General features: G+C 41.8%; 1 protein-coding gene across 1 annotated transcript in view; it reads left to right on the top strand.

Annotated features, from left to right (window-relative positions):
* MCUB (mitochondrial calcium uniporter dominant negative subunit beta) overlaps positions 1 to 22,975 on the top strand; it is a 95,362-nt gene extending 72,387 nt beyond the window's left edge. Inside the window, exons 2-8 of the mRNA XM_032859987.1 lie at positions 5,006 to 5,081; positions 5,566 to 5,736; positions 10,036 to 10,140; positions 18,236 to 18,396; positions 19,774 to 19,977; positions 20,574 to 20,690; positions 22,751 to 22,975. Of these exons, the coding sequence (XP_032715878.1) occupies positions 5,006 to 5,081; positions 5,566 to 5,736; positions 10,036 to 10,140; positions 18,236 to 18,396; positions 19,774 to 19,977; positions 20,574 to 20,690; positions 22,751 to 22,828 (912 nt within the window). The 3' untranslated portion in view covers positions 22,829 to 22,975. The remainder of the gene's footprint in view (positions 1 to 5,005; positions 5,082 to 5,565; positions 5,737 to 10,035; positions 10,141 to 18,235; positions 18,397 to 19,773; positions 19,978 to 20,573; positions 20,691 to 22,750) is intronic.
* Positions 22,976 to 27,371: the final 4,396 nt, after the last annotated feature.

Below are 27,371 nucleotides of genomic sequence, written 5' to 3'. Positions count from 1 at the left end.
TCAAGTTGCCACAGTGACTTTTTTTTTTTTTTTACATTTCTTTTAGTCTTTTTTTTTTTTTTTTGGTCTTCTAGTTTTTAAAAACCTTTTTGCTTTTTTCTGCTTTCCTTGAAAATTTTTGTTCTATTTTTTTCTAGCACTTAAGAAACTGTAGATTGGAAAAAAAAAAGAAACTGTAGATTGAGTGGTTTCCTATTTTTTTTTTTTTTTTTTTGTTTTTTTTTTGTGTATTTGACAGAGATCACAAGTAGGCAGAGAGGAGGCAGGCAGAGAGAGACAGAGAAGCAGGCTCCCTGCTGAGCAGAGAGCCCAAGACGGGACTCAATCCCAGGACCCTGGGATCATGACCTGAGCCTCAAAGGCAAGGCTTTAACCCACTGAGCCACCCAGGTGCCCTGAGTGGTTTCCTTTAAGTGTTTAACATACACATGTAATTACATTTTTTCTAACAAAGTCTTAAGTTTTTCACTGTCTTTGCCCTCTTCCTGAACATGACAAGGATCTTCACATATTCTAAGAATCCATTCAGTGTAACATACCAACTCTTGCTTAGAATTTAACAGTCATTTTAACACGAAAAAATGGTTTAAAACTTCTTAAAATGAATAGTTTATTTACCATTGTATTTTATAGTTTTGGTTTTGTATCTGTTTCCTGGGGCTTTCTTGACAAGTACCTCAGGCTGAGTGGCTTAAACAATAGCTTTGTTTCCTTACAGTTCTGGAAGACAGAAGTCTGAGGTGAAGGTGTTGGCATGTTTGGTTTCTTCTGAGTCCCCTCTCTATGGCTTCTGAATGGCCATCTTCTCACTGTGTCCTTACATGGTTTTTCCTCTGTGTATGCTCATGTTTGTGCCCAAATCTCCTGTTCTTGGAAGGAACCAGTCATAGTAGATTAGGGCTCACACTCATGTCCCCATTTTGACTTAATTACCTCCTCAAAATATATTCGCATTCAGAGGTACTGGAGGTTACGGCTTCAACATGAATCTGTGGGTTAGAGGGAAGACACAACGCAATTCAGCCCATAATGATGTCCTCTTCCATCAGGGGTTAATTCCCTTTTTCCTGATGAAGTTCTTCAACAAAGATGTATGGGAAGGAAACTGTGATCTCTGTATATCTGAAAACTCTTTTCCTTCAACCTTCAGTAATTTTCCTGAGATAGTGTTCTAGGTTGAAAGTTATTTTCCCTTACCAGCTCGAAGGTATTCCCACATTTATTTAACATATAATTATTGAGCTCCTATCTTGCATGTCAGGTGTGTCAGGGGATACAGCAGTGAACCAGACCAGCCCCCTCCCTGCTCCCGGGGAGATGGCACACTAGTGGGTGGAAAGGAAATAGCATTTGTACAAGTTGTGTGAAGTTAAGTTTTCATTTCTCTAGGGTAAACAACTAGGAGGTGGGCTCACTGGGTCACATTTTAAAAAATGTAAAAACAAAGAAACTGCATCTTGATTTTATTAACAATAATAAATTTAATGGAAAGTATGGCAGAGCGTTAGAAGCAGTCTGGTCTTGTTAATTGGCCCGGACATAGGCTCATTGCACAGCTTCTTCTTCTTTTTTTTTTTTTAAAGACCCCATTCATTTGACAGACAGAGATCACAAGTAGGCAGAGAGGCAGACAAAGAGAGGAGGAAGCAGGCTCCCCGCTGACCAGAGACCCCCCCCCCCCCGCCCATGCGGGGCTCGATCCCAGGACCCTGGGACCATGACCCGAGCTGAAGGCAGAGGCTTCAACACACTGAGCCACCCAGGCGCCCCACACAGCTTCTTTCTACTAACACCTGCCTCCCTTTTACTTTGAAGCTGAATTAGACCTCTCCTATGTTAATGGTATTTTCCCTTTTGTCATCTTCTAATATAGCCATCTCCTCCTTGTTCTCATAACTCCTATCTTCCTGATCACTCTGCCTGTCCAAGATCCAGCAGGCTGGTATATCTCAAAGCTGAGATTCGCACTTGATCTGCTTGCAAAGCCTGCGTTCTCTCCACTGTGACCATTGTGATCTCCCGGGAAGACTTAAAGAAGAAATGGCTTTTGAGCTGGACCTTGAGGGAATGACAGGATTTGTAGATAAAGAAGGGGCTTTCATGAGTTATCATCAATCAAAATGGGTTCTGTGCAGAAATTTAGCGTAGTGCCCTGAGGGTCACCAAGGGTCTTCTAGAGCCCAGCTGCTCCGAGCGTGAGCCTCACACCTGTAACTTCCGGTATAACCCTGGGGCTTACTGAAAATGCAAATTCTCCCACCTGACCTCAGACTTACTAGATCAAAAATCTCAGGGTGGCGTCCAGGAATCTGTTTTTAGCAAGCCCAGTCTACTTCACAGTAGATGATACTGTGCTCTTCAGGTGATTCTTAGAGGCGGGCAAATGCTTGAGAAACCTCTGAGAGTTTTCTCTGGCTGCCGTACCTTTCAGAATTTCCTTGTTGTCAAGTGGTTGCCTCTAAAATGATCTCCTCAGTAGTAGACCAGAAACTTCCATCAGCACATTAAATGATAAATACTTCCTGATTGGGAATTACATTACCACTGGCATCTAAAACCTAACTCATAAGCTGTCTAGCTATAGATAGACTCTAGGATAAAATTTAGCTAGTATGTAAAGTGGTAACATAGAGGGAAAAGTCCTGGAAGGATACTTATGAAGCTACTGTTAAAAAATGTTTCATGGGCTGGGGTGCCTGGGTGGCTCAGTGGGTTAAGCCTCTGCCTTCGGCTCAGGTCATGGTCTCAGGGTCCTGGGATCGAGCCCTACATCGGGCTCTCTGCTCAGCAGGGAGCCTGCTTCCCCTCTCTCTTTCTCTGCTTGCCTCTCTGCCTACTTGTGATCTCTGTCAAAGAAATAAAATCTTAAAAAAAAAAAAAAAAGGTTCATGGGGTGCCTGGGTGGCTCAGTCATTAAGCGTCTGCCTTCGGCTCAGGTCATGATCCCAGTGTCCTGGGATCGCGCCCCACAACAGGCTCCCTGCTCAGCAGCAAGCCTGCTTCTCCTTCTCCCACTCCCCCTGCTTGTTTTCTCTCTCTCGTGTGTCTCTCTGTCAAATAAATAAATAAAAATCTTTAAAAAAAAAGTTTCACGGATCTGTTGTAAGGTTGAGTTTATTCAGGGGGACTGTAACTAGAGGGTTTTGCGGTGGGGAGAGAGATTGGGCTTGACTCCAAATACAGCAAGGGAACACGGGGATTTATATGGAAGGGCAGGGTTGATGGAAAATAACTTGAGAGGGTAGGGTAATTCTTAGCTGAACTGACTACTAGGATTCTTGCTGAAGGCAGATGAGCATGATCAGGTAATATGTATACATGGGGGGACTGTGGAGAATGAGGAGTTTGGTTGGATATGGAGGGTGGAGGATTCTGGCCATACTGACAGGATTCTTGCTAAAAGGGGTTCTTAGAGGACACGCGCCAGGATGGGGCTTAGTCAGGCCTAGAGGAGCCAGACTGAACTTTAGAAGAGGAGAGAGTCTTCGTCACCACTAACAGTGGTGAGGGAGGTTTTGGTGCAGAAGGAAAGGTTAAGACTTTCACTTTTACACTCTGCGGTTTTATATTTGCCTTTTATATATATGGAGAATCGTTTATATCATTAAATATTTTTAAAGAAGTATTTTGGTAGAGAATTCTGACGTGTTTTCAAGTGGATACTTGGTTTCTTGTAGTTTAAAAAGTGGTAGGAAAAAAACAACAGTATTGTACTATCCAATATCCAAACTTGGAAAACTTCTTCGTATCTTTATTCTTTGAGAGCTGCATCTATCTTAAGACATAGTCAGGGTTTTCTTCCTTTTCATCTTGGTAGTGAGTTATATTTAGAAATAAAATGCAAATGAACGGCCTTAAATTAACGTGACAGATGATATTTTGTTGTAAGTAATAGCCTATGTTGTGTTTAATCCTAGAAATGTGTAGCTGAATGTTTTAACTTATTAACAACATTGTTTTGATTTTGAGTGTAATGGAACATCATTTGAGTCATTGTCATTGTTTCATTTTTCAGAGCAGTGAGCACATTTTTAACTATTTGATTTATTGCATAAATGAAAACTTCACAAATAGAATTTTGGAAAGAGTTTTGGGGGCACCTGGGAAGTTCAGTTCACTCTGTGGAGTGTGCAACTCTTGATTCTCGGGGTTGTGAATTCGAGCCCCACGTTGGGTGCGGAGATTACTTAAAACTCTTTTAAAAAGTCAGAAAAAGAATTCTTCATTGGATAATTCCTGACACACTTATTGTTAAGGAACGCTTTGCAAGGTGATACATTAAACAACACTGGATGTTGGGGCACCTGGGAGGTTCAGTCGATCAAGCATCCCACCTCTTTCAGGTCCTGATCTCAGGGTCATGAGTTCAAGCCCCATGTTTGGCTGCATGCTGGATGTAGAGCCTGCTTAAGAGGAAAAGAAGAAAAAACCCTGGTTGCTGTGATACTGATTCCTCTGGTGTAGGTTCTTTGAAGTGCCAAATGCCTATGGACACCCTATTTTTCAGTGACCACAGCGTCTCTGTGCCCTGCTGTGCCGTGATGTCATCTGGCCTTCCTTAAGCACCGGTACAATTGTCAACCAAACACCAACACAAACTCAAACGTGTCCCACAGTCAAGGAGCCATTTTAGATGTTCTAGGCCCAGCAGTGCTTTCTGATAGAACTTTCTGTGATGATGGAAATGTTCTGTTTCTGTGCAAACACCGTAGCCCCCCCGGGCACACAGAGCTGTTGAGCACTTGAAAGGTGGTAAAGGTGGCTGAGAAACTGAATTATTAGTGTTCCTTTTAACTTTAATGGTCACGTGTGTCTATTGCCTACCACATGGGACAACAAAGCCATCTGAAAGGTTTGGTGAGCTTATCTAAGGGCTTATCTGGGTCTGTGTGGGAAGCTGAAGTGTTTATCATGCTTGTCCTATAAAGTTAGGAAAATCTTCTGGTAAAGACACTTATTTCAGCTTTCCCACTTTTTCTAAAAGAAGAAATAATCTTTCTTACAGGTTTTGTGCGTGCAGCTGTGTGGAAATCTTAAATACTATCAATCACATCTTTATAGTACAGTGGTGCCCCCTGATGGTAAGCTTTCTTATCACTTTTTAGATTCCTATGCTAGTATATTTACATTCTTCCAAATAAAAGGAGAATTAGGGGTTTTGAGCAAAACCGACTCTTCTTGTCCCCCTCCTTTCTCTTCCCCCACCCCGCCCCTAGTTCACTTCCTCCCTTTTCTGCTGCCATACTATGTCTTTTGGCAAACTCCCACCCCAGCAACAGATGAGGTATAGATGAATTTGAGGCAGTTTCTGTCCTCAAAAACCCAACTCTTCACCTGGGAAGACAATAAGCAGATAATTATAATAAAGTGTGACACATGCTTAACGAAATGTTATAGAATGGTAGAATATAGGTAAATTGTAGTATAATGAAGGCACTATTGTAGGAATTCAGAGGATTATGAATTCCATATTTAAGCATTCTTCATAGAACCTTGTATCTTAAAGTTGCTTTTTAAAAAACTAAATTTTACCTATTTCTATATTCCTTTTTTTTTCCTCGACAGAAGTAACAGTTAATTATAGACACGGTCTTCCCTTGATAACACTTACTTTGCCATCCAGAAAAGAGCGCTGTCAATTTGTGGTCAAACCAATGTCCTCAACAGTTGGTTCATTCCTTCAGGACCTACAAAATGAAGATAAAGGTGTCAAAACGGCAGCCATCTTCACAGGAGGTATATATATATTTTTTTCTACTTGTCTTTTTTTTTCTTTTTCTGAACCTTTATTTTATTCTTATTCTAGACAGTTGATTCTTTAATTCATTGCGTAATAAATGGTTGGCCTTTACTGTGTCCTTCATTTTTGTATATCAGTAATATAAGGAAAATTAACTCCAGTAAGGGGTGCCTGGGTGGCTCAGTGGGTTAAAGCCTCTGCCTTCAGCTCAGGTCATGATCCCAGGGTCCTGTGATCGAGCCCCACGTTGGGCTCTCTGCTCAGCAGGGAGCCTGCTTTCTCCTCTCTCTCTGCTTGCCTCTCTGCCTACTTGTGACCTCTGTCTGCCAAATAAATAAAATCTTAAAAAAAAAAAAATTAACTCCAGTGAATAAAGAAGGAATGGAGTAAGTTTGATGTAAATTTCAGTTACTTATTTCAAAATCTTAGCCCTAAAATTTTTCCTGAGAAAATTTTAATGACAGTGATTAGTGTGTAATTTTCAGCACAGTTTGAATAATTAGAAAACAAAATGCAGCTCTAATGATTAAAATAACTAGTGAATAATTATACAAATACTTCATTAATCTTTATTATAAAGGATCATGATCTCATGTTTTCTGATGGCTCACTTTCAGGAAGAACATACATATTTTTTAATACCAGTAAGGTGTTTAATCACTAGACATTTCAAGTTTTAGGATCTAGCTTGTATGTCTTCATGGTCTGAAGTGGTCTTGGACCTGTTGCCCCTAAAATAGAATAAAGAATCCTTTACCCCAGCCCATCATAGAGGCTACAAATAGAGATAAATGACCAAATTCGCATTTTTATTTTATCGTAGTATTACATGCTTAGAATAAACTTATTGAAGCATTAATGATTACTGTTACAGTTTTGAAAAGAAAATAAACATTCTTCTTCCCTGTCCAAGTCCAGAACCAAATAAGGGGTAGATACAGAAGTTGGAAAAATTGAGATTAAGAATTTATTTTCTAGAGGGTCTCATGCTGAGCTAAATGTCAGAGAAAGATAGTTATCATATGACCTCACTCATATGTGGAATTTAAGAAATAAAACAGTGGATCAAAAGGGAAGGGAGGGAAAAATAAGACGGAATCACAAAGGGAGACAAACTGTAAGAAACTCTTAACTCTGGGAAACAAACAGGGTTGCTGGAGGGGAGGAGGGTGGGGGAATGGGGTAACTGTGATGGGCATTAAAGAGGACTCTTGATGTGATGAGTCCTGGCTGTTGTATAAGACTGATGAGTCGCTGACCTCTGTCTCTGAAACTAATAATAACTATATATTAATTAATTGAATTAAAAAAATCACTCAACAAATTGAGCATCTAACATAGTCCAGGCACGGGTCTAGGTGCCAGAGGCAGAGCAGAGGACGACAGAGGTAAAACAGTTCTCCTCTTTTTGAGGTTATAAGAAGAGAAAGAAAAGGGTGAAGGAAATATGTAGTGTGTTAGGTAATGAATATTACAGAGACAAGGCAGAGTGGGGGGCTGTGGTGGTGGGGAAGTGCCTGTGGAGCAAGCCGGTGTTTATGTGGTATCCAGGGAGATGCTCTGGAGTTGGGGGTTGTTATGGGGGAGGTGCTCACAGAATGGGGAGAGTGCTGTAGCGGGGGCATGGTGTAGGGGGAGATGCTTACAGAGTGGGGGGGGGTGTGCTGTGGGAGGAGATGCTCTCGGAACTGGGGGGGGGGCAGTTTGGGAGGAGATGCTCTCAGGGACCTGGGTGGGGATGGGGGAATGCTCGCTAAGGTCAGGTTCTGGGAAGACCTGGAAGAGGAGAGGGAGCTGCGTAGATGGGTGAGCTCTTCTGGCAGAGGCCCAGGGGTGGGAGCTGAGCCGCTGTGGCTACAGAGGAGGCAGCTGGGTGAAGTAGGAGCAGAGGGACAGATTAGGGCAAGCTTTATTGTAGGCTGCAGTAAGGGCTTTGGATTTAACTGGAAGGGGAGCTTTCTTCCTGACAGAAACAGGATCAGAGAAGAAGGTTTTAGTCCTGTGGCCACAGTGGCTTAGCTCTTCGTCTCTGAACTAGACTGAATGGTCCCAGGAGCATGGCACACTCTCAGGCCTTCTGCACTGGGCCAGCCCCTGCCTTCCTGAGCTTCTAAGAGCCGGCAGCTAACTGCCAGCCCGTGTGTCTGGAGGGGCACCTGGCACAGCCCTTGCCACTTACTGAGTGTCCCTTAAGTGAATGAAATAAGCAAGGTTAAAGCGGCAACTGACATGGACCCTGCTTGTTTCTAAAAATGTGAGTAGCTTTGAAACATAAAGCACAATGGAAAAGGCAGGAAATCTTAGAGAAAAAGGGCTCTTTAGACTGAGTGAAAACACTTTATTGGGGTTTAAATCAGTACACCCAAGACTCGGTGAAGAATTCAAGACTCTATCATTAGCTCCTCAAGAGTGTTTCGTGTCAATTTGCCACCGTTCTGTATTAGTATAAAGGATAATGTAGTACTTGGGCTGAGAAATCATACCCAGGTGATTGCTTTTTATAGCACTATTTGAAGGAGTAGGTTTGAAGTCATTTAAATGTAAATTTTTAAATGACACTTTCAAGTCATATAAAGTGATTGGTGTCTTGCACTTCTTTAAAAAGAGAGGTTCTGTGGGTGGAATTTGCCTGCCTTTAATTTGGGCTTGAAAAGAGTGTTCTCTGCTTGTCACAGTTTTGCCCATAGTGTGGGCTGAATTATTTGGCAATTCCTGGGAAAATGATGTCACCCCAACTGATGAACAGGAACCCAAACAGCCAAATTCAAGGAACAGACCCAGGTGCAGACTTGACTCGCTGCCTTCTGGAACAAAAGAGCTACAGAGAGCCACACGGGAGGCAGACAACCAGGTTTTTCCTGATTTTACTAGCAGCATTACTGCGGTCATGCATATTAATGTAGTTGGAGTAGCTCTGGTAGGATGTAGCCAGGCAAATGCCAGGCGCGGCAAAAATTACCCATCCTGGACTGTTCTAAAAGGGACAATGATAGAGAAACTCCCACCCACCGACAGTGTTTTGCTTATTGTTCAATGAGTTTGCTTTCTCAACACCTGGGTTCCATTGAAGTTTAGTTCCAAAATGAAAAAACCTAGCTATCAAAGAGACTGAGCGAAAGCACGCTGAGGTTAAAAATTTCAAGGAGGTTTTTGTTTTTCATTTTTTTGGTTTTGTTTTGTTGTTTTTCTTCCTGAATTGTTCCTAGGATATTTGAAATTACTATTAGAATCTCTCCTACCATTTTCTTCTTCTTTTTTTTAATGTTCTAAAGTCTTTGCATTTTCTTTTTTTTTTTTAAAGACTTTATTTATTTATTTGACCGAGATCACAAGCAGAGAGAGAGGAGGAAGCAGGCTCCCCGCTGAGCAGAGAGCCCGATGTGGGGCTTGATCCCAAGACCCCGAGATCATGACCTGAGCCAGAGGCTTTAACCCACTGAGCCACTCAGGCACCCCTCTCCTACCATTTTTGACCTCTGTAAAAACCACACACATGCTGACTGACTCCTTAGGTTTAATTATGTTTATTACTATCCCTGCCATCACCCCCCCCGCCCAGCCCCTGGAAGATTTGCCTCACACTGCCCCCCCCCCCACCCCAACCCAGCTAGAACATCAGGGAGCCCTGTGTGGTAGTGGTTGGTGGTGCTGTTTGGCTATCAAGTTTGAACCAATCAGTCTCTTCTAATAATTAACAGGTTTTAAATGTGATTACTTGTGTGCCTTGCACATGCCAGTCAGGGGCTTAGCTACCAGCAGCAGATAAGGACTCTGGCTGAGCAGCAGAGCCTGTCCGTAGGCTCTGAATATTGGAATAAACAGAAAGCCAGGCTCAGAAGAAGGCAGGAACTAAGGGAGGACAGACCAAAGACCAGGTTAGCCTAGGATCCACCCGATGGGCTCTGCTGCTGACATCTGCACCCTCACCGCCCCTCAGAGTGTCACCCACCCTGCTCTCGCTTTGCTATGAAGAGTCTGTCCCTGCCCCCAAGTTTAGCCTGACCTTCTGCAGATACAGTCTCCCCAGGAACATCTGCCTAGACCTCAGTCCCACTAACAACGTGGGAGAGGGAGCCCCTGCCTGCTTTCTTTGGTGCATTTAATGGGAGATAGAGCAGGAAGGGAGAGTTCCTCAACGTGGGAACAGTATTGGGGATTGGAGAGCTCTGCCCCATGAAAATGCCCACTCCTGTATTATAAAAACCTGAGTTAGTAAATATTTCTCTTTATGTTGGAAAATGGTTCTTAATTGTCTAAAACAAGGACTTATTTTGTACATGATTTTTTTCTTTCAGATGGCAGTGAAATTCCAGCTTCGATCTTGATGGATATTTTGCTAATGAATGATTTTAAGCTTGTCATTAACAAAATAACATATGATGTACAGTGCCCCAAGAAAGGTAAGAGACACGGCTAAACAACTATCTTTTTTTTTTCCCTAAGATTTTTTAAATTTATTTGACAGAGAGCACAAGTAAGCAGAGTGGCAGGCAGAGGGAGAGAGAGAAGCAGGCTCCCTGCTGAGCAGGGAGCCTGACACGGGGCTCGATCCGAGGACCTTGGAGTCATGACCTGAGCTGAAGGCAGCTGCTTAACCAACTGAGCCACCCAGGTGCCTCCTAGGCAATTATCTTATTAACATTTCCCTTTAGTTGTGGGGCTTTTACAGGGAGCAAGCATAAGAACCTTCTTAATTGACCAATCACCAAGGATGCTTTGGAGAACTGATGTTTACGCTTTTCTCGAGGGGGTACGAATGATGAGTAGCAGTTGCCCAGCAAGGCCTTTTAGTGTCGTATCTTTTTTTACACTTACAAGACTTCACATTAGGATCTTGAATGCTTAAGCTGACATTATTGGATTAAGAAGAAGTGGGCCTGAAAATCATGAATCCATGTGTGTATCATATAGCACTTAACTCTTTTTTCAAAAACAGGCTTGGGGCACCTGGGTGGCTCAGTGGGTTAAGCCTCTGCCTTCGGCTCAGGTTATGAACTTAGGGTTCTGGGATGGAGCCCCACATTGTGCTCTCTACTCGGCGGGGAGCCTGCTTCCTCCTCTCTCTCTGCCTGCCTCTCGGCCTACTTGTGATCTCTAGCTGTCAAATAGATAAATAAAATATTAAAAAAAAAAAAACAGGCTTGATTTTTTCAGAGTAGTTTTAGTAGGTTCACAGGAAGATTGAACAGATAGGATACAGTTCCCATATACTCTGTCCCCTCCCCTAGCCTCCCTCCCTGTCAGGCACTACATTTGTTACAATCCATGAACCTGTGCTGGCCCCTCATTATTACTCAAAGTTCGTAGTTGACATTAGGGTTCTGATAAATGTCTACTGACATATATCCACCATTGTAGTATCACACAGAGTAATTCCACTACCCAAAAGTCCTCTGTGATCTGCCTGATCCCTCCCACCCACCACCCCGCAACCATCGGCAACCACTAAAGTGTTTACTGTCTCCGTAGTTTTGCCTTTTTCTGAATGTCAGATAGTTGGTATCCTACAGTATGTAGTATTTGTAGGTTTTTGTGTGGACATCAGTTTTTGATGCATTTGGGTAAATACCAAGAAGCGTGAGTGCTGGATTGTATGTTGAGAGTATGTTTAGTTTTGTAAGAAACTGGCAAACTTTCTTCCAAAGTGGTTGTACCATTTTGCATGCCCATCAGCAGTAAGTGAGAGTTCTGCTGCTCCACATCCTTGACAGCTTTTAGCGTCGTCGGTGTTTGGGATTTTGGCCATTCTAACAGGTGTGTAATAGCTTGTTTTTTTTTTTTTAACTTGTACTTGCTTAATGGCATACGACTTCAGATGCTTACTGTATTCTTTGGTGAGGTGTCTCTTTAAGTCTTTGGGTCATTTTTTAAAGCAGGTTGTCCAGTTTTTAAATTGTTGATTTAAGATGGTTTTGCATATTTTATTTTTTTACATTTATTATTTTTTTAAGGTTATTTATTTATTTATTTGACAGAGAGAGAGTGATCACAAGTAGGCAGAGAGGCAGGCAGAGAGAGAGGGGGAAGCAGGCTACCCTCTTAGCAGAGATCCTGATGCAGGGCTCGATCCCAGGACCCTGAGATCATGACCTGAGCTGAAGGCAGAGGCTTAACCCACTGAGCCACCCAGGTGCCCCTTTACATTTATTTTTAAAGATTTTATTTATTTATTAGACAGAGGTCACAAGTAGGAAGAGAGGCAGGCAGAGAGAAAGGGGGAAGCAGGCTCCCTGCTGAACAGAGAGCCCAATGTGGGGCTTGATCCCGGAACCCTAAGATCATGACCTGAGCTGAAGTCAAAGGCTTAACCCACTGAGCCACCCAGGTGCCCAGGTTTTGCACATTTTAGATAACAGTTCGTTATCAGATCTCTCCTTTGCAGATATTTTTTCCCCAATCTGTAGCTTGTCTTCTCATTCTGTTGGCACTGTCTTTTGTGGAGCCGACATTTTAGTTTTAATGAAGCCCAGTATATTATTTATTCCTCTCATGGACTATACCTTTGGTGTATATAACAGGTCATCCTCATAGCCAGAATCATCTAGGTTTTCTCCTATATTCTAGGAGTTGTATAGTTTTGCATTTTACATTTAAGTCTATGATCCATTTTGAGTAAATTTTTTGGAGGGTATAAGGTTTGAATTTAGATTCTTTCTTTCTGTTTGTTTTTGCATGTGAATGTCTAATTCTCCCAGCACGATTTGTTGAAAAGACTGTCTTTGCTTTACTGTATTGCCTTTGCTCCTTTGTCGAAGATCAGTTGACTCTATGTGGGTCTGTTTCTGGGCTCTCTGTTCGATTTCATTGATCTGCTGGTGTATTCTTTTGCCAATACCAGGCTCTCTTGACCACTGTAGCTTTATAGTAAGTCTTGCAATTGAGTGGAGTCAGTTCTCTGACTTCAATTCTTCTTCCATACCAAGTTGGCTAGTCTAGGTCTTTTGACTTCCAATGTAAACTTTAGAATCAGTTTGTTGATATCAACAAAGTATCTTCCTGGGATCTTGATTGGGACTGTGTTGAATGTATAGATAAATTTGGGAAGAACTGATAATCTTGTCAGTGTTGAGTCTTGCTTCCCATGAACATAGAGTATCTCTCCATTTACTTAGTTCTCCTTTGATGTCTTTCACCAGAATTTTATAGTTTTCCTTATAAGGATCTTGATCGTAGCTTGTTACATTTATACCTATTTCAGTTTTTTAGGTGCTGATATAAATGGTAACATGTTTTAATTTCCAAATTCCACTTGTTGATATATGATACATGTACATATAAGCATTGGATACGTTTTTGTTGGTATTACTTTGAACAGACTGTTGTTAGATCAGTTAATAAGCAAAAGGAAATATAAGTTTTAATTTTGTCTTCCCTTACTCCCTCTTTAACATAGTTCCTTTATTTACGTAGATCTGGGTTTCTGACCTTGCATCATTGTCCTCCCTTCACTTTTAACAGCTTTCACTAGACGGGGCTACTGGCCCCATTTTTTGTTCTCAACTTTTGTTTGAGAAAGTCTTCATTTCTCCACTTTTGCAGACTAATTGGGTGGGCTACAGAATTCTAGGTTTGTGTTTTTTTCCCTCACATTGACATAAAATGAACACACCTTTTAGAATTTCTAGAAGGAGGAGGATTGTAGTGGAGTCCAGGTTAAGACAGCTGCCCAGGATATGCAGTCTTCACAAAGCAGATGGTGCTGTGTCAAAGGACATTTGGTGCAGGTTATTTACATTTTTTTGCATAAAAAGTTACAGGTCATTAGACCAAGGACATTTCAGAAAGTTGCTGACATTAAGTTTCTAGTATATTCAGAGCTGTTGGACTTTAATCCTATGTGAACCAGGGAAGTTTCTTCCTTTTTCTTTTGAGTTCAAAATGCTCTTTTGGGGTTGTCTTCTTTTTTTTTTTTTTTTTTTTTTACGATTTCATCTATTTGACAGACCACAAGTAGGCAGAGAGGCAGGCAGAGAGAGGGAGGGGGAAGGCAGAAGGGGGAAGCAGGCTCGCTGCAGAGCAGAGAGCCTTAGGTGGGGCTCAATCTCATGACCCTGGGATTATGACCTGAGCAGAAGGCAGCCACTTAACTGACTGAGCCAACCAGGTGCCCCTGGGTTGTTTCCTTTAACAAAGCAGATGTACAGCATGTGCTGAGGGCAGAAGCAGACCCTGCTTTGAGGTTTTGCCAAGTCGTTCTGACCTTGGTAAATGGTAAAGGGTAGGTCCTAAGACATGAAGTTGAAATCTTCTTTTATCACTCTCAACAGTGAGTTTTCCCTCTGTCTCCTCCTTGATGGTGTCGTCTCCAGGAGTCAGGTGTAATTTTTATTTGTGTTCTTTGGTAGGTAAGGCATTCTTTCCTCTGATTCCTTTTAAGGTTTTTTCCTTTATCTTTGATTTTCTGCAGTTTGAATATGTTACACCTTCTTGCTTTTTTTTTTCTCTTGTCATATACTTATTTGTTGAAAGTTGGGCATGATGTGTTGGGTAGTAGATGCTGAAGCAAGTAGGTGTTTGATGTGAGGTATATTATATGTGTGTCCGGCGAAGAGGCTGCTTGCTGTTTGCAGTAGTGGTAGGTATCAGAGACTTGAGTTTCTTCTAGTGCCCTTGTTTTTCTCTTCTCTGTTGTCTTTGGATTTCCCTGGAAATTCTTTTTTGGAGTCTGTATCTTACACAGAACTGCAGGCCTGGTGATGTAGTTGTAAGGTCTTGGGGGTAAGGGGAGAAGTATCCTATAAACCTATGTTGAATTGCAGGTGTTGTATTAGCCAGAATTCCTGGGCTGCAACTTTGAGAAGAGTTTCTTAGCCTTTTTCTTTTTCCCTCCCCTATGTGAGATGGGAAGGCTGGAGGGGGGCTGCAGTCGGCTGGCTGACCTTCTCCCAAGCCAGATAAGGATCTGGTGAAGCTGTTTCCTTGCTGTGGAGAAAGTTATGCTGGGGGCTGATTCAGAATGGTTACTTTTCCCCTCTCCCTGCTCCAAGCACCAAGTTATGTGTGATCTCTGACCTTCACTGTGAGAACCTGGTAGGGCTCCTGGAGGTAAAACTCACGAATGTGTTTTTGTTCTCAAACCGGTCCACGCCGAGCCTCCGGCAAATCACCATTTTATGTTTAAGTGTTCCTGCCACTATTGGCTCGGGAGGCTTCTGTTCCCAGTAAGCTGTGAACATAGACTGCAGCAGGAGGGAATTAGTAAGTCTGTGCCTTAATAACTAGATGGCAAAATAAATAGATCAATAAATAAGGGAAGGCTCTTGTTCATAGTTAGGATGCTCAGTGTTAACTGGTAAATGTTGGGGAGGGCTTCGGGAATCCAAAAGTCCTCTTGCAGCCAGATTCTCCCAATTCTGCCTCAGCCAAGAATTCTCAGTAGGTGCCGATGAGAAGGGGAATAGGGTAGGGGAGGGGATTTAGATTAAAAAGGAATAAATGCTAACAATGAAGAAATGGGAGTAAGTCCCAAGGAACTTCAGGGGGCTCCCACTAGTGGTTAACTGGTACAGTTGAACACCAGGGCTCCCATATCTTGTGACTTGCCTCCATTTTTATTTCAAGCTTTTTCTTATTTTCTGGTGTAAGGTGGTCGAGGCTGATCTTGTACCCCAGAGTTGGTGTCAGCCACTTCTCTGAAGATCCCTTGAAGAGAAAAATATATTTTTAAATTTTGTGTGTTTGAAAATTTTACAGAATTTTCTAACACAAACAAGAATAGAGAAATTAAAATGAATCCGTCCTTTCAACAGCTGTGAACTTTCTTCTACTGTTAATTCTTCTTAAAAATCAGGGCAGTATTTAACCTCAAAGGGAGAAGGATGGTGGAAGTTGAGAAATACAGAAAGGGAAATCCCTGTGAAGGGAGAAAGTTCATGTTCAGTGAGTCTCCAGTACTCTGGAAGGCCTTCTGCTTCCTTTCTCTGGGTTGAGTATTTGAGGAAACAAGTGGAAATAAATGATTTTTTTTTTTCAAGGGCATCTCTTTGTTCTCCTTGACTTTCCTCTCCAGCAAGCCCCAACATGTCACAAGCCTTAGGTCCCCAGGGACTAAACTGAGGCCTCCCTCCTGCCTGCTCATTGGGAGGAGAGCTTTCTCCCTGCCTGGGAGGGGCGGTTTGCTGAGATTGCGCTCCAGGTGCGTCCCACGCCTCCCTGGCCTCGGGTTTACCAGGTTGCTCGCTGAACACCAAGTTGGACTGACTCAGTCTCACAGAGGGAATTCAGCTAATGGGTACAGGAGATACGGTCGGAAGAAAGATGACAGAGGAATTATATTTGACTGATAGAAAATTTGGTTTGTAAAATTATAAATTTGGAGTTAAAAATGTATTTAAACTCTGTCTTTTCTAAAAGCATTGGCCAAGTTAGATTTGAAAATTTAGGATATGAAAATGAAATCCACATTGAAGACACCTCTAAAAGGAATAAACAGCTTATTTTTGTTAGGTGATAACACAGACAAATGTTTATTTATTTAGAGAAATGTTTGAATTGGTAATACAACATACAAATTTTGCTGTACCATTTTTTCTGAAAAACGATAGCTTGTCACTGAACTCAGATAAACATTTCGTGTCACATAACAAAGATCCTCTCTTTGACCATACTTGAGCCAGGCACCTCTGAACCCTCTTCTTGACTAGACCTCAGCCTTGACCTAGAAAAAAAGATTGCAGATTCTCCACACAAATGATTTTGTTCACCCACTGCCCCTAAGAGACTTGAACAGACACCCACATGGTTTCTGCAGCTCAAGGGCCTATTCCTAGGATTAGACTACAGCCCTCCTAAAATCCTTGCCTGGGAAAGTGCAACACTGTCGGGAGAACTTCCTGTTTGTTCAGGGAAAACCTGGTGATCGGCAGAGAGGTCCCTGAACCCCCTCTTACAGCAGTTACTTGGGAAAGCTTGCAGTTATAAATCCTTTCTCGGTGGCTTTGAAATGTACAGCTTCTACCGTCCGGAACTGTCATCTCAAGGACCTGAGAAACTCCTCTTTGAAACGCTGACGTCCAGGGAGGGAACTCTTGCTCTCCCTGCCAGCTGGGTAGCTGCCTTGCTCGGACTTGCACGGGGCCCTCTGTTGGTTTCTCTTCCGCCTAAGTGCTCATCAACAACACAAACATTAGTCACATTAACCAACAACCTTCACACCCGATTTTTTTGTAGATGTCCCCTTCCCTGACTCTGCTTAAGCCCCTGACATCCCCCCTTCCCCTGTCCCTGAAAACAGCAGCCACCTCTGCACAAACAGAAATCCGGGCTCAGTTCACCCTGCAGCCTCTCCCTCATCACAGTGGTTACTGATTAAAATCTATCCTGATCCCTTTAGCGTCTGGCTTTGTCTGTCCTGGATATGCTCCACAGCTAGGGACAGACTTGCGTCCCATCTGTACCTTTCTTCTATATGTAGACCTTTAATTTTTTTTTTTTTTTTTTAGATTTTTAAAATAGCATTACATTTCCCATCAAAACAAAAGGGCTCTGACTGTTCTACAAATCTCAGAAGCCTAGAAGGAAGGGAACTTGGACTTCTCACTTCTTCGTGGCAGCTGTAGCCTGGAATGTAGAAGGGATTAAAGACCACGATGTCTTGGAGGCTGTGTGGAGATAAAGGCCCCAGTTCTCCTGTAGTGCTGGGCAACAGTTGTGGTCCTCAGGAAAGGAGCACTGCAACCCAGTTTGTGGAAGTTTGTGGGAGTTTATTGATCCAAAGAGGCAGAAGGATTAAGAGAAATCCATAGGCAAAAGAACTTTGTTAATAACTTAGGAACTGACTTCCTTTCTTCTTAGTGTGAACCTCCTTTCAGACCTACATTTTGCTGAAAACTTACATTTTAATTGCTTTTCAAAATGTATATTATACGTATTATACTATCATTTACATGTTTTTATACCAGCTTTCCTCCCCGTGCATCCTGAAGTAATTTTTGGATAGATGGCTGGGGTCTAAGGGGGGAGGGATCTTAGGTTGAAGTCAGGTGTAAAAATAACCATAAGGAGAGCACTTGTGATGGGCACTGGGGGTTGTACATAAGTGACGAATCACTAAATTCTACTCCTATAACCAATATTACACTAGATGTTAAGTAACTAGAATTTAAATAAAAACTTGAAACAATGACAAAATGAACCCATAAACTCTAAAGTGTTACAAACAAGGTGAGGCATGCACCTGGATTCTGATAGATGGCTACCTTTTCCTATATGAAGATTTTTAATGAAACAGTAAAGTCATATTACAAAAGAAAAAAAAAGACAAAAAACATAATGAAGTTTAAGCCTACTGTCTAATAATTTGTCATTCCTGGCTTTGTTTCTGTGGGAGGGACAAATCACCTGAGACAAGAAGAAAGGCCAATCCCAGATGCCTCCCTAGGGCTTGGAGTGCCCAGACCGCCAGCCACGGGCACACAGATTGGGTTCCCTGGACTCGGAGAGCCTGGAGGAAGAAGCGTGGTAACTGCCTTACGTATCCTTTGTGTCTTCTCTCAGAGAAACTGAGTATGGAGCATGCTACAGAGATGGACAATGTGAAATCCTTGGTTCACAGACTGTTCACGGCTTTGCACTTAGAAGAGTTTCAGAAAAAGAGAGAGCACCACTTACTGGAGAGAATTGACCACCTGAAGGGACAGCTGCAGCCTCTTGAACAGGTTAGGAAGCCATTGAGGCTCTTTGAAAATAATACTGTTGATTGAGCGCTTGCTAAGTGAACGTTTTGGGGAACGCCCTACATAGGCTTGCTTTCTCCTTCAGTCCTCACAGTGAGCCTGTGTGTACTTACTGTTGCCTCTCAGGCACAGAGACAGCGAAGGTGCAGAGCTAGTGCATGGCGGCCCCACTGGAGCCGCCATCTTGAACAGTGTGCACGCTGCCTTCCGCCGCGGGCCACACTGTCTCTGTGAATGAGGATCAGATGGGCCTGGATGTACCAGCTGCAGCATTCCCGGTTTCTTTTTGGGAGAACAGGCCTGTGGCCCCAGCTCTGCTTACCATACAGACAGCTGGAAAGTTAGCAATGGCTTCCTAACATCCGAAGTTAATCACTGATGGAGGGGAAAAAATAATAACTTTTTGGGGGAGGCAGGGTTGGAGTCTGGGGAAAGTTAGGGAAAGAGTTAAGGGAAAAAACAGCGTCTCCTAAACCTCCGATCCCCTCTGACTTTTAAAACCGGATGGGTGTCTTCTGTGTATCCTCGTATCTGAATAGGAAGTTTCTGGAAATAAACTTTTGTAATAGTATCGTCTAAGGATACCTAGGAGTTGGCAGAGCGAGGGACTTTGAAATTTTATTTGTTGGATTGTGTGTACCCACATTTTTATTTTTCACTTTTTAAAAAGTTGGTGATATATTTACTCGTATTAAGATTTGAAAATCAGGAAAGGTGCTAGTGGAAAGTTTTCCTCCTACTGCCATATCCCCACGCCCGTGGATCATTTTAGGTTTTCTTCATCTGTGTATACACAAGTCAAATACATTATTTTGTTCCCTTTTTCAGAAAAGGGCATACACTGTTATCTACTGTTCTCCCTCCCCTTTTTTCACCAACAGTGTGTGCTGGAAGGATCTCTGCATGGGTACATAGTTTCCTCGATGCTGCTGCATAATAGCTTGGTAGATGTAGGCACAATTGTTAGTCTTTTACTCTTGAGCACCTGAAATAGACCTTGTGTGAGCAAGGCTACCTACAGGACGCATTGCTAGAAGTGCAGTTGCTGGGTCAGAGAGAATAGGCCTATCATTTCAGGCTTCAGAGGACAGCGTCTTGAGTTTTCCATTGTATACCCTTTTATACTACTTGATTTTTTCTCCCCACAAGCAGATATTACCTTTATATTAAAAAAAAGGCTCATTTAATGAACTGAATTGGAAATAAGTGATCACTCACGAATGTGTCTGTTTCATAGCTTGTCCCTAAATCAGACCTCGTTAATATAATCAGATAGGTATTACTTTACTTCTGTTCCTTTTTTTCTTTCCCGGTGACTGGGTACCCTGTAAGCTGAACCAGGCTGGTTTTGCCCCTTAGATAAAAGCTGATATCGAAGCTCGCTCAGAAGCCAAAACCAGTGGACTTTTGTGGACCGGGTTAGCCTTGCTGTCCGTTCAGGGCGGGGCATTGGCCTGGCTCACTTGGTGGGTGTACTCCTGGGATATCATGGAACCGGTGACATACTTCATCACATTTGCAAATTCCATGGTCTTTTTTGCATACTTTATCGTCACTCGCCAGGTGAGTAGTTTGTTAGGAAAATGGTAAGTTAGAACATGTTTTGCAAATAATTCCATATCCAACTGAAGTAATGAGCAATAAAACCTTTTTTATTTACTGAATTGCTCTCTGGGTCTGTATAAGCTGATAAATTCTGTTGTTGTTTTTCACAAGGATAGCGCATATACAGCACAGAAAACCAATAACCTCTGTAGAGAAATAAATAGTACAACTCACAAATTTCTCAGTGGAGATAAACACATCAAATTGTGTTCTGTGTCTTTAGAAATAAAATTGAATATGTATTGCAAAAACATTCAGTAACTTTAGCTTTCATTGCATGATTATTTTGCCAAAACAGTTTCCTTTTTCTCCTTTCTATCCCAATATGTGTGATTCCTCTTCCCAGCTTGCTTGCTTTTGAGAATAGCCGCTGATCTCAAGCAAGATGAAATGTTTTCCTTGTGTTGCCTTATGCTTCCTCTGTTGGCCACTGCAAATATTTTACTCATCTGCCTTCTTTTGCTTTAGTGTTGCTAAGGCAAGTGTCTTTCTTACAGAGACATTATGTTCATTTAAAACATGTTCTTTTTTTCTCCCCCCTTTTTTCCTTTTAGGATTATACTTACTCAGCTGTTAAAAGGAGGCAGTTTCTGCACTTCTTCCATAAGAAATCAAAGAAAGAACATTTTGATGTGGTGCAGTACAACAAGTTAAAAGAAGATCTTGCTAAGGTACCCTGTCGGAAATACGACCTCTTGTGACTGGTCCTATTTGGGCTCTTTGGGAGCTAGAACATAGTATCAGGGAAATCCCCAGGTTCAAGCTTGGTCCTCAGTAGACTTCTGTGTACTCTGCTTTGCTCAGTGAAACAGTTGATGTTTCAGTTCATGCTCAGTGAAACAGTGTGTGATGCTAATTTCACATCCTACAGTTTTGGTTTTTACTCCCATATTCTGCATGGGGATGTCTTTTAATGCGTGTGGGGAAATGTCCTAAATGACTTTGAGATAGTAAAATAATAGTTTCCAGTAGCAGTTCTTATTTTCTATTTCTATTTCTATTTCTATTTCTGATTTCTATTCACATTCTGAGTATGTGTTTTTATTAATTTTTTTATTTTAAGATTTTGTTTATTTATTTGACAGAGAGAGAGATCACAAGTAGGCAGAGAGAGCGGAGGAGGCAGGCTCCCTGCTGAGCAGAGAGCCCGATGTGGGGCTCAATCCCAGGACCCTGAGATCATGACCTGAGTTGAAGGCAGAGGCTCAACCCACTGAGCCACCCAGGCGTCCCTGAGTATGTGTTTTTAAAGAAAACTGTCCAATATCCAGCTCAACTTTTTTCTTCTTCCCTTTTTTTTTTTTTTTTTAAATTTTATTTTGGAGCAGAGGCACAGGGAGAGGGAGAGAATCTTAAGCAGGCTCCATGCCCAGCACAGAGCCTGATGCGGGGCTGGATCTCACAACCCTGAGATCAAGACCTGAGCCGAAATCAGAGCTGGAAGCTCAACCCACTGAGCCAGGCAGGCGCCCCTCAAGTCCAACTTTTAAGAACATAAAAGAAAGTAGACTTTTAGGAAGATGAACACCAGTAAAACATGTTAAGCTTTTTAAAGGTATTTATAACTTCTCCTCCTTAAAAATAAGAGAGTCAACATGGATTCCTCATTTCATCTTTTCCATCTTTCTGGTGAGAAAAGAGAGGTGCTTAGTTACTTGCCCAGGTATTATACTGTTAGAAAGTGGGGAGACAAGGCTATGAACCTACCAGCCTGACTCTGGAGCCTGTGCTCTGAGGGTCTTGCACATAATCTGTATCTCAGGCAGCTTTTACTCTGGCCTCTCAGTGGACTCATTAGCTTGATTCAGATGCTACACGCTTCTTAACACATTAACTAGATTTTTAATTTTTCTTAGTAATTTTACAAGAAAAAAGTTTCAGTAAAAATCTCTTCCACTGACTGATGCATCCTCCTTTAATAGCCAATATTCATAATGTCTCTTGTTACCTGTAACATTCTAAACTACCCATCTCTCAAATTAAAAAAACAAGTTCTAGAATTCAACTTGTAATCCAAGAGTTGGGGATGATAAAACCTTTAACAATTTTTTAAATTTTCTAAAATCACTACTTAAGAAAAATATAATATTATTTTTAATTGGCGGGTACTCTTACATTTGAATGATATAATCCAAGGAGGCTAAAGGATGGATGTTCTTCCCACTGGTTGATAGTCCTGGGCGTTTAAAATTTCAAGTAGCACCTATGGGGGCGCCTGGGTGGCTCAGTGGGTTAAGCGTCTGCCTTCGGCTCAGGTCATGATCTCAGGGTCCTGGGATCGAGCCTCACATCAGGCTCCCTGCTCACTGGGGAGCCTGCAGCCTTCTCCCTCCGCCTGCTGCTCCCCCTGCTTGTCCTCTCTCTCTCTGTCTCTCAAATAAATAAATAACGTCTTAAAAAAAAAATAGCACCTATGAAGTATTCTTTTAAGGCAGTAACGTTGAGGAAGAAGGGAGAATGATTGGTCCCAGTGTTTTTCTTTTCAAATAAGAACTAGAAAAACCTTTATAAAAGGAACAGCAAATAGCAAGAACTTGAAGGATATAGTAGAAGCCTTAAACTCTTTTCAGAAAGGATCCCTGTTCATCAAAATACTGTAGATATTTGCCATTAGTAGTTTCAATAGATTTATTAACCTAAGGATGCATTAAATTTATAGAATTCCTCTCCTACAGTAATGCTGTTTCTTGTTCTCTTTGATCACGTACTTTTTTCTTTTTCCCGTTGACAGGCTACGGAATCCCTGAAACAGGTGCGCCACTCCCTCTGTTTGCGAATGCAAGGAGAGGAAATCAATGGAAAGAATTAATCTTAAATTTTTAAATGTCATTGAATTTTTCCAGTGTGTGTTGATTCTGCAACTTAGAAACTGGAACTTTTTGAGTCCCATAGTTCCTTTGAATTTGATTGTTTCAGTGTCTTTTGTCAATTAAAAAAAAATGCTTGCAAAAACACAGGTATTCTTTGAAGTTCTCACTTGAGATTTTTGGTTTGTGGATTCACATGACTTTTAGGGATTAATGCCAGAAGGAGCTTGGCCGAGTCAGTCCAAGTCAGAGCGGCTGCGACTGGGGCTGGGGCTGGGGCTGGGGCTTGGAACTTGAGCTAAGTGTCCTCGTCCTCAGACATCGTGTTCATTCTCCCTGCGAGGGGGAATGGTCAGGGTGCGTGGAATTCACTCTCATTCTTTGGCTTCCTTTAGAATTGTCTTGTCATTAATTTATTTTTAAATACATGATTGTTCCAAGACCTTGATCATTAAACATAGCTAAAATTATCATAAGATGTCATTTGAAACATTTCAAGTAATATCTACTGAGATAGATAGCATTTATATGCTGTCAAATACTGATGCAAGCTTTTACGTATACGTTATTTGTAATCCTATAATCCTATGAGAGTAGCTGTTTTTAATCCCAGTTTCGTAATAAGGAAATGGAGGTACGGAGAGGCTAGTTAGTCCAAGTGCACAGAGCCAGATTTCAGCACCTACTCAGAGAAGATGATAAATCTTCATGCATTTACAACTAATGGTATTTGGTCCATTGTCCAGGATTTCAGGGCCTATGGGCCAGAAAGGGTGATGGTGATAATCTGATATTAGAGATTTGCTATTTAAAAAAAAAAAAACACCCCAAAGCTCCCAGTGTTTTCAGAGTTTGTCTTTCAATCAAATCAGATTCAAACTTCTTGTACGCAAACTGGAACGTGCACAGTGACCACTTGCTGTGTTGTCAGTGTCTTGAAACATGGAGATTTTGAATCACTACTATATTGGTGTCTTATAACTAAACTAAGAGGATGCACTAGTATGTTTTTATAATGAATATCACCAGGTTAAGCATTATGACGAGTCCTTAGAACATGTTCTGCCTTTGAACTCTATTCCTAGGGAGACAAGACCATCAGTACGATTAGATCAGAGGTCAGAGAAACCACTTGGGAAAGGTGGGCCTTGCCATTCAGGTGGAATTTGGAACCAAGGGGAAGCATTTCAGGTGGGGATATAACATGGGAGGAGCAGGGGAGTCCTGAACTTGGTCTTGGCTCTGTATTGGTCATCCATATGGATGGGAATCAATTTCTCCCAAACTCCTGTTTATGTTAATATTTTGACTTCTTCCCATGAATCACACATGTTCTTACTGGCATCTAGAATGGCGAATCCTTTCCAGAGGATTTTCATTGACTTTGCCCAGATCCATCAGAGGAATCACTGTCTATGGCAGCTACAGCCTTACAAAATGTACTTCTTAAATATTAAGACTTGGAAGTTGAAATGACTCCTTGATCCATGGGTTGCAGAATGAATGTTGTGTTAGCCGAATTGAAAACCTTAATCTCACTGTGCATCTCCATAAGAGCTTTGGGTGACCAGATCCATTGTCAGTGAGCAGTAATATTTTGAAAAGAATCTTCTAATTTTTTTTTTTTTTTAGCAGTCGGTCTCAGAAGTGGTCTTAAATATTCAGTAAACCATTTTGTAGACAGCTGTGCTATTACTCAGGCTTTGTTTTTCCATTTACAGAGCTCAGGAAGAGTAGATTTAGCATAATTCTGAAGGGCCCTAGCTGGGATTTTCTGAATGGTAACCAGCTTCATCAGCCCCTCACAAGAGAGTCAGCCTGTCCTTTAAAGCTTTGAAGTCAGGCGCACTGACTTCTGTCTAGCTTTTGAAGTCCAAGATGGCATCTTCTTGCAAGAGGGGGCTGTTTCATCTACACTGAAAATCTGTTGTGTCGTCATCTTCATGAATCATCTGAGCTAGATCTTCTGGAAAACTATCAGCTTCTCCATCAGCACCTGCTGCTTCATCTTGCACTTTTATGTAATGGAGATGGCTTCTTTCCTTAAACCTCAGAACCAGCCAACCTCTGCTAGCTTTTGCCTTCTCTTTGGCAGGTTTCTCACTTCTCTCAGCCTTCACAGAAGTGAAGAGAGTTACAGTCTTGCTCTGGATTCAGCTTATACGGCTTAAGGGAATGCTGTGGTGGGTTTGATCTTCTGTCCAGATCACTCCAACTTTCTGTCAGCAGTAAGGCCGTTCCACTTTCTTACAGCTCCTGTATTTACTGTCATTTCCTTCGAGAACTTTGTCCTTGCATTCACAACTTGGCTGTGTGGCCCAAGAGGCCTTGTTTTTGGCCCATCTTGGCTTTTAACATGCCTTCCTGACCAAGCTTCATTATTTCTACCCTTTGCGTTAAAGTGAGAAACCTAGACCCTTCCCTTCACCTGAACACTTAGGCGTATTAATAATCCTACAGTGGCCTCTACTTTCAGATTTGTTGTGGGTCAGGAAGTAGGGAAGCCCGAGGAGGGGAGAGAATGGCTAGTCAGTGGAGCAATGAGAAGACACACATTTAATAAGTTGCTGTCATAGATAGGTGTTATTCATGGCACCCCAAAACCATAACAGTAAGCTCAGAGATCACAGATCACCAAAACAAATACAGTAACTACAAAGTCTGACATATGAGAATTACCAAAATCATGAGACACACAAGATGAGCGAATACTTTTGGGAAAATGGTGCCAATAGACTTGCTTAGTGCAGAGCTGCCACAGACCTTTGGTTGGTTAAAAACAAACCTGCAAAGCATGAAAAGATGAGATATGTCTGTACACATCTTCTTTATCCATTCATCTCTTGAGGGACACTTAGGTTGCTTCTATAGCTTAGCAAATTATAAATAATGCTGCAGTGATTAGAGAGATACATGTATTGTTTTGAATTAGTGGTTTTGTGTTCTTTGGTAATTCTAGTAGAATTACTGGATCGTATGGTATTAATATTTTTCACTTTTTGAATGGACTCCATGCTGTTTTTCTTTTTTTTTTTTTTAAAGATTTTATTTATTTATTTGACAGAGAGATCACAAGCAGGCAGAGAGGCAGGCAGAGAGAGAGGAGGAAGCAGGCTCCCCGCTGAGCAGAGAGCCCGATGCGGGACTCGATCCCAGGTCTCCGAGATCATGACCCGAGCCGAAGGCAGAGGCCCAACCCACTGAGCCACCCAGGCGCCCCTCCATGCTGTTTTCATAGTGGCTGTATCAATTTACATTCCCACCAGCAGTGCACAAGGGTTGCCTTTCCTCTACATCCTGACCGGCGCTTATTGTTTTTTTGATGTTAGGCGTGCTGACTGTTGGGAGGTGATAGCTTATTGTGGCTGATTTGCATTTCCCTGATGAGTGATGTTGAGCATCTTTTCATGTGTCTGTTGGCCATTTGTAGGTCTCCTTTGGAAGAATGTCTATTCAGGTCCTCTAACCATTTTTAATTCGGATTGGTTTTTGTTTCCTTGGTGGTGAAGTGAATGAGTTCTTTATATAATGTCCGTATTAACCCTTTATCAGGTATGTAGCTTGTAAATATCTTCTCCCATTCAGTAGTTTTTTGTTGTTGTTTCATTGGCTTCCTTTGTTGTGTAAAAGCTGCTTAGTCTGATATAGTCCTATTTGTTTTTGCTTTTGTTGCCCTTGCCTGGGAGCAGAAACTCAGACCAAATGTGCAAGAGCTTTCTGCCTATATTTTCCTCTAGTTTTATAGTTTCAGTTCTCACATTCAAGTTTTTAGTCCACTTTGATTTTATTTTTATATATGGTGTAAGTGGTCCAGTTTCCTTCTTTTCCATGTAGCTTTCTAGTTTCTCAGCACCATTTATTTAAGACTTCGTTTTTTCTTAAAGACTTTATTTGAGAGAGACAGATAGAGGGAGGTAGAGGGAGAGAGAATCTGAAGCACACCGTGTGCTAAGCAGAGCCCAACATGGGGCTCAATCCCAAGATCCCATGCTCATGACCTGAGCCGAAACCAAGAGTTGGACACTTAACCAGCTGAGCCACCCAGATGCCCCTTTAAGAGACTGTCTTTTTTCCCATTGTATGTTCTTGCTATCTTTGTCAAAGATTATTTGATTGTGGGCTTCCTGTTTTGTTTCATTAATCTGTTTTTGTGCCAGTACCATGCTGATTATTATTGCTTTGGAATAGCAACATAGTTTGGAATCGGGAAGCATGATACATCTAGCTTCTGTCTTCTCAAGGTTGCTTTGGCTATTTGGAATCTTGTGTGGTTCCATACAAATTTTAGGATTCTTTGTTCTAGTTCTGTGAAAAATGCCATTGGTATTTTGATAGGGATGACACTGAATCTGTCGATTGATAGTTTAGGCAGGACGGACATTTTAACAATACTAAACCTCTAATCCATGATCATGGTATATCTTTCCGTAAAGGTTTTATTTTTTTAAATGTGAGAGTTGAAGTCCTATATAAGAAGTAATAAATCTGGCGGCTCCTGGGTGGCTCAGTTGGGTGAGCTGTGCGTTCAGCTCAGGTTATGAACTC

This window comes from Lontra canadensis, unplaced genomic scaffold, assembly GCF_010015895.1.
Source record: "Lontra canadensis isolate GAN:19392208 unplaced genomic scaffold, GSC_riverotter_1.0 scaffold1, whole genome shotgun sequence".
In the NCBI taxonomy this organism is placed as follows: Eukaryota; Metazoa; Chordata; class Mammalia; order Carnivora; family Mustelidae; genus Lontra; species Lontra canadensis.
This window is presented reverse-complemented; position numbering and strand designations above follow the sequence as displayed.